The 13,276-nt window shown below is 38.6% G+C and overlaps 1 protein-coding gene across 1 annotated transcript; it reads left to right on the forward strand.

Annotated features, from left to right (window-relative positions):
* Nucleotides 1-1,956: 1,956 nt before the first annotated feature.
* On the forward strand, nt 1,957-4,674 carry LOC126678321 (uncharacterized). Its single transcript, XM_050373223.1, has 2 exons — nt 1,957-1,972; nt 3,974-4,674. The coding sequence occupies exons 1-2, from the start codon at nt 1,957-1,959 to the stop codon at nt 4,672-4,674; spliced, it is 717 nt and encodes a 238-aa protein (XP_050229180.1).
* Nucleotides 4,675-13,276: the final 8,602 nt, after the last annotated feature.

The following is a 13,276-nucleotide window of genomic DNA, read 5'->3' on the forward strand; positions in this document are numbered from 1 at the left end:
GACATCAGCGTGTCAGCATGAGCTGGTGCACCAGCCACACGCGCGGGTCAGTGTGTACCTGGAGCTTTTCTTTGTGCTGTTACTTTTTAATAGAACAAATATATTGTTATATACTACTTGCTTGATATTTAAATTTCAAAATACTATTATTAATTTTATTTTAAAAATTAAAAATTTAAAATTTAAAAAATACAAAAATACAAAAATGATACAATTTTTAGACGTGAAACTTTATGAATTATTTATCTGATATATTATTGATATAGATCAAACGCCGGTCTAGTTCATAATAATATATATCATGAATAATTTATGTATCAGAGATGTATTCATTATATTTTTAAAAAATGCATATATTATATATAAATTATATATCAACAATATATCCATTTAAGTACATGTAGCAAATGTATATATTATGTATAAATTATGTAAAGTCGATGTATCTATTAAGTATATTTTAAAAATGTATATATTGTGTATAAACTATATAGTAAAAAAATGTATCTATCATATATAAAATATGTATCAGAGATTTATTAAATATGTACAAAAAAAATATGTAATAAAATTAAAAATAATATTATAAAAATGTATCTATCATGTATAAATTATGTATCAGCGTTGTATCTATTAAGTACATTTAAAAAATATATTTATCATGTTGAATTGTTATTTTTTGATAAATATTATGTATCGGACATGTATCAATTATGTATCGAAAATATATCCATAATATAAAATTTTGACAATCATCTATTTACAATATAAATTACAAACCGATAATAAATGTATCGAAAATGCATGTGTTATATTATTACAATAAATGTATCTACCATTTATTTAATATGTATAAAACATTTATGTAATAATACTAACCAAATTAACTACAATTTTCAACATATGAAAACAAATTGATTGAATTAGTCCGTTAATTCAATTAAATCAATAAAAATAAAAGTTAACAATTTAAAATTATTTATCGTGTATAAATTATGTATCAGAGATGTATTAAATATGTATCGGAGATGTATCAAATATGTATAAAAATAAATGTAACAAAACTAAAAACAAAAAAAAAGTTCAAATGACCGAATATGTATAAAATACATATCGGAAATGTATCAAATTTGTATCCAAGTATCAAATAAGCTACAACTTGCACTGTCAGGGCAAATGCAATTCACAAATCATAATACACCACAACTAAGGCAAGTTCACAATAGTTTAATATGCCACAACTATAATTATATGCTTTGTGTTATTGATTCTACATAAAACCTGAAAGAACAAGTTAGCAGCTCATCTAACATGAGAAATTGGAAAACAAAACAAAACTATTTGCCAAATACTCTGCAGAACATAGAATTTCAAAAACAAATTCCCATTGTGACATAAACAATCCATATTAATCATAATTCCCCATAAAAAAATCCCATTTTTTCTGTTCAGGTGAGTAATAGAGCTTTTAGATTCTTTAAAAATCATAATTCCCCATAAACAATCCATTCTCTTTCGTCGCCGTTCCACACCAGAGACTTTCAATTACACCACCAGCAACAGAAACATCAGCAATTCTCGCACCACCGCCACCAACACTAACAACACAACTCTGAAGACGAACAAAGTGGCAGCAGTAGCGGTGCTGGTCTCAACAAGTCGCAGAAGCGCAATCGTGACAACGAAAGGTATTAACAGTGAAGTCAAAAAATTGATGACCCATCCCTTTCACATGATAATAACGATCCATCTCAACAAATTCCATACCCAGTTACCCTTTATTAAGCATTTTACCCATAAACTTTGAAAAATCAATTTCCATGAAAATCAAACTTAACTCACTTAATCCATAGGCAAATATTTGTAGTGGTGGGAAGGATGAGACGGATTCTATAAGAAAATAATGAAGAAGAATATGAAAGAGTTGAGGAGAATTAGGAAGCGGAAGAGATAGAAATGGAGGAAGATGAAGGTCGGTGAAATTGACGTAGTTTCTTTTTTGCAATGTATAGGCTTAAGAAAAAAGAGCGTGCTGATGAAAAGTGTTGCAGAAAAATAATAAAATTGTAATAAAAGTGGTAATGATCTTAACTGTACTTTAAAAAAAGTAGCGCGTGAAAATGAAGGCTTTGTTTGGCCTTTTTTTTGTAATTTTGTCGTACTTTTTCTATATACTCTTAAACGCCGATCATTTATTATTAAATTTTACATAAACAAATTTAATAGACAATTTTATTTATATATAGTATCATATTTTTTATTTATAGGCCAAATAATCAAAAAGGCCAAATGTTTGCCAAAATTTTCATTGATGTCCAAATTTTTCAAAAGCGTGTGTATCGTTCCGAAACACGAATTTTTATTTTAAAAATGTCAATCAACTTAAAAGCACTCGCGACAGAGTTCGTCTCTTAGATGAACAAATGAACATTTTTGAAACAAAAACCCGTGTTTCGGTATGATATGGGCACCATTAAAAGGTTTTCAGATAAGAAAACTTTTTGTAAAAGTTTGACCTTTTTTGGTCGTTTGACCTTTCTAATATTATGTATTGTTAATTTAAATAAAGCTTAATGTCTTTAAAAAAAACCTTGACCTTTCATTCCCTTTTCAATCCTACCCTGACGTTGCAAATTTGTCAATCTTACCCTATTTTGCATTTTTTTTATTCCAATTGTACCCTAAAACATAAAATTGACTTTTTTTTATTTGGCAAAAATTCTCTAAAATGACTTTTTTTTTGCATTGGATTAACTTTTTATATTAAATTGACCATCTTTAGAAAAATTTATTGAACTATTGTCAAATAAATAAAGGTCAATTTTATGCTTCAGGGTATTATTGAAATGAAAAAAATGCAAATTGGGGTAAAATTAACAATTTTTCAACGTTAGGGTAGGATTAAAAAAGGGACGAAAGGTCGGGATTTTTAAGGCATTAAGCCTTTAAATAATTATATTTATTAAAATTAAAAAATTTGATCAAACCTAGTTTAACTGGTCGGACCATAAACCCTGATGAAATTGATTTTATTTCCGGTCAAATTTTAAAAACATTGCAAATGAACCAATGACCATCAAATTCATATGCCACAACTTAGCCACCCAGCCATCACCACCTTTTAGGGGCAGAACCACGAGCTAGGTTCCAAGGACCTGTAATGATTCATGTATTTGCCTTGTCCCTTCGGGGACATCCGATAAAATTGGAACGACTCATGTATTTGCCTTGCCACTACTCTCTTTCTTTCTTTTTTCTTGTTGTGGCCGGTGCTGATTGTCTTTTTCAAATTAGGATCAATTATAAAAATTAAAAATTACATCAAATGAAAGTCATATAACAATAATATATATATATATATATATATATATATATATATATATATATATATATGATCTTCCAAAATAAAAGAGATTAAATAATAAGTAACAATTCAAATACAAGTTATAAAAAATCAAAAAATAGAGAACAACCTAGACTTATGATCCCGAAACTTAAACACAACGATTACGTTGAGCGGGTGTTTAAAAAGTTTCTTTTCCGATTTATTCGACGAAACGCTTGAATCCGTTGAAGCCTACTATTTCGATCTCCATCTTCATTTAGATCCTAAAAAGATAGCTCTACATCCTCACTATTTCTTAGAACTGCAAAATTTTGATCTAAAGCTCATTCAAACATTATGTTCTTGGAGATCTAAGAAATATAAATAAAAGAAGGGACATTAAAGACCTTATTATTTATTTAATAAAAACACAAAATAAAGATCCAAATCAAAGCCCTTTCTTTAAATCTCCCGACTTTCGTGAAGCCTTTTCCCTACGCTAGGTTTCTAGGGTTAGGGTTTCTCTTCGTCTCTGAAGCCCTAATTCTTTCCCTGTGAAAGCTTGCCATCCCTATCTGTTCCTGTTACAGGATTAGGGTTTGGGTGTTAGCTGGTTACATAGTTTCTCCGCTGTTTTGAGTTTAGCAGTGTCAATTGCGATGGATGGAGATATTGCTGATATGTGTGCCAAACTGAATCTTACAGAAAACAAAGACGAGGCGATCAATTTAGAAGATGTGATTGACGATGAGATTGAACAGAAAGCAGACCTTAGCCTTGTAGGTAAGCTTTTAACGAAGAAACCTTACAATCTTAACCATATGAAAAACGCATTTACGAGTGCATGGAGACTGGCCAAGGGATTCTATATCAAGGAGATTGGGGATAATCTCTTTGTGTGCGAATTTAAATCAAAGAATGATAGAGCTCGTATTCTGAAAGATGGACCTTGGCACTTTGACAAACAACTGATCATATTTGAACCGCTCTGTGGTAATTTACAGCTAGGTGATGTTGGGTTGGAGTTGAGCCCGTGTTGGATGCGGATATATAATCTTCCCCTCAATTGTAGAGGTAAAGCTGCTGTTATGAAAATAGGGGGAAAAGTGGGGCGGATTGTGGAATGGACCGATGAGGATATGGCTAACTGGGGACGATATGGTCGTGTTATGATTGATGTCACAAAACCTATTTTTAGAGGTACAAAAATTATAAACCCCCTTGGCGAGAACTGCTGGGTTTCGTTTAAGTATGAGAAAATCCAAAACTACTGCTACTGGTGCGGGATGCTTGATCATACAGTTGCGGATTGTGAAGTTAAACCTGAAGAGACGGAAGTGGAGGACTAGCCGTATGGACCTGTATTACGTGCTACACCTAAAAAGCGTTACTTAATGGGAGAAAGACAGGGTAGTTACCATAGCGAAGGTTCACCGAGAAGCAGGGTAAACACGACGAGCCATACCCCAGAAAATTCAACTGTTAGAGCTGGTAATGTTCGTAGAGAGATGTATATGGAGGAACAAGGAGGGCATGATGCTGAAATTCAGTCGTTTAGGACTGCTACCAAAACCAAAGTTGGTATGGAATCGACTGAATTCACTGTTTTGACTAAACAGGGAGCGCATGACAATTTCATTGAAGTTCAGGTAGCACAAATAAATGACACCACTCAAATCCATTCTGAGGGGACCGAAACGAATGATAAACAGACATCTAGTGGGAAAAAGAGTAGGAAAAGCACATGGTAGAGAGCAATTCTCAAAGGAAGCCAGGGAAGGCGACTGAGACAGCTAGACTTCAGGGTGGATCGAAAAGAGGTATTGATGATATGCAGGTGGAGATTATTCCAGGTAACCTTTTCTCTAAGAAAGCTAAAGATGGGTTGCTGGAATCGTTTAACAATTTTGAGATATAGGCGGACACTGCTGAGCAGTCTCGCCGGAAGCAATGAAACTCCTAAGTTGGAACCTCCAAGGTCTGGGAATCCTTGGACGGTACGGGTACTTAAGTATTTTATTCATAATACTTCCCCTTCCATTTTCTTTTTGATGGAGACTAAATTAGTTAAGAGTGAGTTTAATAGTATTTGTAGGAGTTTTTGTTCGTATAAGTTTTTATTGTTGATTCTAATGGCAGAAAAGAGGGATTAGCTCTCTTTTGGAAGAGTAATGTTGATATTCAGATCGGGGGTTTTTCAAATAACCACATTGAGTTCGAATTTGCGGATGTAGTTGCCAACTGTAGGTGGAGGGGTGCTGGTATATATGGTTGGCTTGAATCGAATAATAAACACCTTACCTGTGAGTTAGTTCGAAGCTTGGGGCTGAATGATAGTGATTTTCTATTATTGTTTGGTGATTTCAATTTATTTCTCAATCATTATGAGAAGAAAGGTGGGAGAGATGGGGAGCAGCGGGAGATCGATGGGTTCAGTGAGGCGTTGGTCGACAGTGGCCTTGTTGATCTGGGTTTCTCTAGTAACGTGTATACTTGGTCTAATAGGCGAGAGGCCAATCATAATATTCAGATCCGCTTGGATAGATTTGTTGCTAATAACCAGTGGCGAGATCTCTATCCGGATGGTCGCATTACTCACCTAGCGCGCTACCATTCAGACCATTGTCCAATTGTGCTCGATACTAGTGTTATTCCGGTCCTTAAAGCTCCGAGGCCGTTCCGCTTCGAACAGATGTGGATGACCCACAACCAATTCGAGGGAGTTGTTCTCGAGTCGTGGTATATGAATAGGGGGAGATCGACGGATTTCATGTCTAAGCTTGAAGCTTGTGGTAATCAACTGAAATCTTGGGCTCATGATACTTTCGAAAGTATTAGAAAGCAACTGAAACTGAAGATGGATAGCATTAAAAAGTTGCAAGAAGATGTTTATAGTGCTGATTCGGAACGACAGATTTCAGGTCTGACTGCTGAACTCGATGAGTGTCTAATGAGGGAAGAAATCATGTGGCGCCAATGCTCAAGGGCTGATTGGCTCCGGGAAGGGGACCGTAACACTAAATTATTCCACCACAAAGCGTCTAGCCGAAAGAAAAACAATAGCATCTTCAGAATTCGCGACGAGTTTGGGATTTGGAAATATGGTGAGGACGTCCCAAAGGTTGCTATTCTTATTTTAATCAGCTGTTCACTACTACAAGTTAGTGTTTTTGACACAAGTTTTATTGTTTCCTTGATGGGTACTCGGGTTACAATCAAATATTAATCCTCCCGGAAGATCAAGAGAAGACGACCTTCACATGCCCCTACGGTACCTTTGCATACCGGCGAATGCCCTTCGGACTATGCAACGCACCCGCCACATTTCAAAGATGTATGACCTCAATCTTCAACGATATGATTGAAGATATTATGGAGGTGTTCATGGATGACTTCTCCGTGTTTGGCGATTCATTCGATGGTTGTTTAGCGAATCTAAGGCGGGTGTTAGCACGATGTGTCGAGACTAATTTAGTACTCAATTGGGAGAAATGCCATTTTATGGTGGATGAGGGCATCGTACTCGGGCATCGGATATCGGAAGCGGGAATCGAAGTGGATAGAGCAAAGACGTCGGTTATAGAGAAATTAGTCGCTCCGGCTACGGTTAAAGGAGTCCGGGCATTCTTGGGCCATGCGGGGTTTTATCGGCGTTTTATTAAGGATTTTTCATCTATTGCAAGGCCCCTAACGAGTTTGTTAGTAAAGGATGCTCCCTTTGACTTTACCAAGGATTGTCATGAGGCCTTCGAGAAATTGAAAGAGGCTCTTGTGACCGCACCTATTATCTCATCTCCGGATTGGAGTTTGCCCTTTGAGCTTATGTGTGATGCAAGCGACCAAGCTTTGGGGTGCGTATTGGGTCAAAGAAAGGACAAGAAGGTGCATGTGATATACTATGCTAGCCGAACCATGGCGGGAGCTCAACTCAATTATACCACTACCGAGAAGAAGATGTTGGCGGTAGTCTTTGCTCTAGATAAGTTTCGGCAATACTTGCTCGGCTCTAAATGCATTATTTACACCGACCATGCCGCCTTGAAGTATCTATTCACAAATCAAGATGCCAAACCAAGACTCATCCGATGGATCCTTCTCATGCAAGAGTTTGACATAGAAATTCGGGATAAAAAGGGCACGGAAAATGTGGTGGCGGACCACCTATCGAGATTTGAAAATCCGGAGCCTATTCCTATTGGCATGGAGATTAATGAGTGGTTTCCGGATGAGACACTTATGGTGATTCGGGAGGTAGAAACACCATGGTATGCCGATATAGCTAATTTTCTTGCCTCTAATGTCATGCCTCCGGATTTGACACACCATCAAAGGAAGAAATTCCTCTCCGATGCCAAGAGGTTTCTTTGGGATGAGCCGTATTTGTTTAAGGAATGTGGAGACGGGATGTTGAGGCGATGTGTCGCTTTGAAGGAGATGATGCCCATTTTGGAGGCTTGTCACACATCCGATTATGCCGGTCATTACGGAGTGGCAAGAACCGCCGCTAAGGTGTTGGAGAGCGGATTCTTTTGGCCCACATTATTCCGCGATGCCAAAGACTTTGTGAGCCATTGTGATAGGTGTCAACGGGTTGGCAACATCTCAAAGAGGGACGAGATGCCATTGACCTCCGTGCAAGAGGTAGAGATATTTGATGTATGGGGGATTGACTTCATGGGGCCGTTTCCAATGTCGCATGGGAACCTATATATCTTAGTCGGCGTGTGCTATGTTTCGAAGTGGGTAGAGGCGGAGGCCTTGCCTACAAATGACGCCAAAGTGGTTTTGAAGTTCCTCAAGCGTTTGATGAATAGGTTTGGCACTCCTAGGATTATCATTAGTGACGGTGGGTCACATTTTTGCAACCGGCAATTCGATGCTTTGATGAAGAAATACAATGTGTACCATCGGGTTGCTACCCCCTATCACCCACAAACGAGCGGGCAAGTTGAGGTCTCCAACCGAGAGTTGAAACGGATACTCGAGAAGACGGTGAATGGCACTCGTAAGGATTGGAGCTTGAAGCTTGATGACGCATTATGGGCATACCGCACGGCATTCAAAACGCCTTTAGGAATGACCCCCTATCGCATTGTGTATGGTAAGGCGTGCCATTTGCCTTTGGAATTGGAGCACCGGGCTTATTGGGCGATTAAAAAGTTGAACTTTGACCTTAAGGCGGCGGGGGAAAAACGTTTGTTGCAATTAAATGAATTGGAGGAATTCCGGTTCTCGGCATATGAAAATGCGAAACTCTATAAGGAGAAGACCAAGCGTTGGCATGACGCTCACATTTCCCCCAAAAGCTTTGAGGTAGGAGCTTATGTTTTAGTGTATAATTCACGGTTGAGGCTATTTCCGGGCAAGCTTAAGTCCCGATGGAGTGGGCCATTCAAAATTCGAAGTGTGGCAAGTCACGGAGCCATCGAGCTAGAAAACCAAGGAGGTGAAACGTTTAAGGTCAACGGACACCGTTGCAAGCCTTACTTGGGGCCTTTGACGGATCAAATTGGGGAGCAATGTTACCTCGACCCACCCACTTGAGTTCGCCATGTGATAGTCGAGCTTTCGACTTTAAACAAGCGCACTCGGGAGGCAATCCCGAGAGGTTCGATTTCCTTTCTTGTTTAATTTTCATCTTGTTAATATTTTAAGTTTAGTATTTTTATTTGAGTTATTTATGTCTTTTTGTTCAAGATAACTTCGGGGTATTTGCCTTGCTTGTGTTGTGTAGGATTTCATATTTGAAATTTTTGAGAGAAATGTCAGTTTTATGCATGTCTCGATCGAGAAGCACTTTTAAGTGATGCTTCTCGGTCGAGACATGAAGGCAATTTTCAGACGAAGCAATTTAAACATTGCTTCTCGATCGAGAAGCATCACTTAAAGTGCTTCTCGATCGAGAAGCACACTGCTGAGCCAAAACTGAACTTTTCTCACAAATTTCAAAATTCAAATGGGTCAAAGGCACATGGATTGATGACGTGGCAATGATCCAAGCCATTCACAAGAAGCACACTTCACATGGATCACCAAAACAAGAAAATCTCAGCCATTGAAATCCAAATAAGAATCTTTTACCTTATAAGAACACCTAACCCTTCATCTTCTTCCCCACTTTTTCTCAAATTAGAAAATCAACTCCATAGCCTCTCCTCCCTCTCAAGAAATCCGGCCACCACTCTACCCACCCAAAAATCCTACCACTTTTCCTCACCAAATCATGAAGAAAGCCACCAAACCTAGCGGGTCTCGCCAAGCCCCAAGTTCCGCTCAAGAACCACGACCACAACGTGCTTCACGCCGGAAAGCAGCCGCCGCCGGACCAAATTCCACCACGGCCTTAACTCGCCAATTTAATGCTCCCTTTGAAATCCGTAGTGAAGAAGAAGGGAAAAAGTATGAAGCTTTGAAGGAACGCGGTTTGGCAATCCCATTCGGAATTTGTTGGAATTCCATGAGGGAATTGGGTTTAGAAGAAGAAGTGAAGCGTCACTTGGCGGTGTTGGGTTTGCAATTCATGGCGGAACTCTCTCATGACGTATTTGAAGAATTGGTATATGAATTTTTCACCACCTTGGAACCCCTTCCTCAAATGCCGGGAGACATGCAATTTCGATTGCGGAATGAGTGTTGGAGTCTTAGTAAGGGTGAATTGACAAGGTATTTCCGATTGCGGAATTCGGGTTTGAAAGCGACACCATCACAGTTTGATTGGGATGCGGCATGGCGTGAGTTATCCGATAAGGAGATGTTCCGAGCAAGGGTGTCGAAAGTAAACGACATAAAAGATACGGCTTTGGTGGTGGTAATCAAGTGGTTAGGCCACACTTTTGGGGGGCGAACCGAGTACAACAAGGTGGGCGAAAGCGAGTTATTCATGTTGAACGCGATTATGCACCCCGAGGTGGAAGCATATCAAGTGGATTCGGCGGAAATGCTATATCGGAAGTTGCAAGCGGTCCCGGATAATACCACACCTCTTGGGTTTGCTTCACTCGTGTATTTTTTGGCACAACGCAAAGGGTTAACCGATACCTCCGACTACACCTACACGGCTCCGAGAATGATTAACACGGAGCATTTGGAGCGGGCTAAGTATGTTCATAGCGGGGTAGTCCTTCCTTACTACAAGCGTCCGACTTGGATTAAGGAACATGGAGCGGAGGCGGCTCGTCGAGCGGAATTTGGGGAGGAAGCCGAGTTTGTGCCCGAGGACATCCCACCGCCGGCTCCGAGAAGGCAAAAGGAGCAACCACGAAGGAAAGGAAAGGGAGTCGCGCAATCTAGCGCTCAAGGAGAAGAAGAGGCACCACAAGGAGATTTTGCGGAAGCAAATTATGGGGGGGCCGAGGCCCAATGGTCCGCTTTTGACCATCGATTTAATGAAATGGCGGATTACAACCGCCAAGCTTGGGCGGAACAAAAAGAAATTTTGGAGCGGATGGAGAAGGCCCAAAGGCGGGGAATGGCACGAATTGAATATAAGCAAGGGCGGTTGAAGGATAAAATCGAGCGCCAAAGGAGGGATTTCCGGAATTATGTGAATGGTCAAGGCATCATTGAGTGGATTGACACTCCACCTCAAACTCCCCCTACCCCGGAGTTCGACTAGCGAGATTTGCACTTTCTAACTCTCTCATACAATTTCGTGCTTTATTTTATTTCTATGCTTTAGGGACTAAGCTAGAAATAGTGTGAGGAGGGTTGTGAAATTGTATCTCGTGTTTTATCTTGTTTATTGCTTTATGTCTTTTATTTTATGTCGTGTGTTTAGGATTGTTTAGTTTTGAGTAGTTGTTTTTGGCACCTCTAGCACTAAATCATTGGCTTAGCATGTTGAGAGCATGATTGGTAACTTTGGTGTACGTATGAAATGTTTCGACAATTGTTATGTCCCGATCAATGAATTTATTCAAATGCGTTTTCTAGTTTAATCAATAGAATGTCGATGCTTGCCTAATGAAATGCAATTTGTATGACATGTTTCGATAAGAGTAGGGTGAATTTGAGTTTTGGCTTGTGTGAATTTTGAATTTTAAGAGGTTACTTAATGCGGATTCATGATTTGTACCAAAAAGTTGAAAGAAATTTAAGTTGTGAAAATTCAGTTTTTGGCATGTCTTGATCGAGAAGCACTTTTAAGTGGTGCTTCTCGACCAAGACATGAAGGCCACTTTTCGACGAAGTGAATTCTTCATGGCTTCTTGATCGAGAAGCACTTTTAAGTAATGCTTCTCGATCGAGAAGCACACTGCTGGGACAAAAAGAAACCTTTCAAAAACTGAATTATTTGTCACACTTTGGCACTTTTTCATAAGAATTAAGTATTTGGGCATGACACCATTTTTATTTGAGCATATTTTGAGCCTAATTGTTTTTTGTGAGTGTCCTTTGCTTGCCTAATTCCTAGAACTTGCTCGGTGTCCGTTCGAGACTATATGGTTGAGTGTCGATAACTAGATGAGTATGGCATTAGGATTACCCCATTTTCTTAAAACCACTTAAAAGCCTACCCATTACCACTAGATTACACCCCTTGAGCCTTAGCCAATTTTCATTGATTTTTGAACACACTTTCACACATTGTTTTCCTTCAACATTTTACCTCTAAAAACACCCCAATTTGACTTGATTAACTTAAAAATTGAAAAATTTGATGCTAGCTTGTTGAAAAAGAAAGAAAATGTGAACAAGTGCTTAAAAGAAAGAAAATGTGAACAAGTGCTTAAAAGAAAGAAAATGTGAAAACAAACTTAGATGCCAAGAAAAGAAAAGAAAAGAGAATAAGAAAAGCATGAAAAAGAAAACAAAGAAAATAAACAAAGGCAATCAAAGATTGAAAAGTTCACAAGTGCGGAAAATTTCGAGCTAGATCGAAAGTTAGTAGTGTTTTATAAGTAAGTTTTCAAGTCAAGTTGTAGCCATATTTATCCATTTTTTACCTACCCCTAACCCTTAGCCAAGTTACAACCCTTAACAAGTCCATATGATAGTTGTTGATTACCGAACTAAGTAGTGGAGTCCGGGACTAAGAGCAAGCCTATGGTGAATTTGCATATGTATTGAGCTTTACTTTCGCACCCGAAACACTTGAGTGTTAGAGTGATCCCTTGTGAGGAATGATGCCCTTACTTGATGCTTATGAACATAGTGCCATGATTTGCTAATTTTGATTAACCAATGTGTTGCATTTCCCGTAGATGATGGTAAGCTCGAGATCGTTTGACATATTGCCATATCATTAGTAGTCTCATTGTCATCGGAATATGTCATTATAATTGCATTCGTCATTTGTTTGCATCGCTTTTGGTTGATGATATTAGACGATTGCAGTTGTAACTTCATTGATTGGGAATTCGTTGTTGACATTTGTTCATAATTGCCATGGTTGTTGATTGTGTTAGTAGTAAGATTCATTTCTTGCTTGAGGACAAGCAAGGGTTTAGTGTGAGGAGGTTTGATAGGAGTAGAATACTCCTAGTATTTAGATAGTTTTCGCATCGCTTTATTGCGTTTTGACATGTGTTTTTAGGTGTTTCGATACCTTATTATGTGTGTTGGCGTTTCAGGTGATTTGGAGTGTTTGCGGAACTATTTGGGCTAAAAAGAGTGAAGAATTAAAGAAATATCAAAGTCGGAAGCTAAAGCAAAGAGTGAAAGAGAAATCAAGTTTTTAAAGCATGTCTTGGAAGAGAAGTTCATGAGCGAAAGAGAAGCTGAGAAGCAAAAGAAACATGTGTAATTTAACACATGTCTCGACCAAGACATGGTGCTTCTCGACCAAGACATGAAGGACCATTTTGCACGAAGGGTCATCAAAGAAGCTTCTCGATCGAGAAGCTCAACTTAAATGAGCTTCTCGACCAAGACATGGAAAAAAAAAGCTGAAGACGAAATTTTGTTTGAAGATAGAGCTTTAAGTGGCCCACTTCCCTTTTTAGCCCAACA

Source organism: Mercurialis annua, linkage group LG4, assembly GCF_937616625.2.
Source record: "Mercurialis annua linkage group LG4, ddMerAnnu1.2, whole genome shotgun sequence".
NCBI lineage: Eukaryota > Viridiplantae > Streptophyta > Magnoliopsida > Malpighiales > Euphorbiaceae > Mercurialis > Mercurialis annua.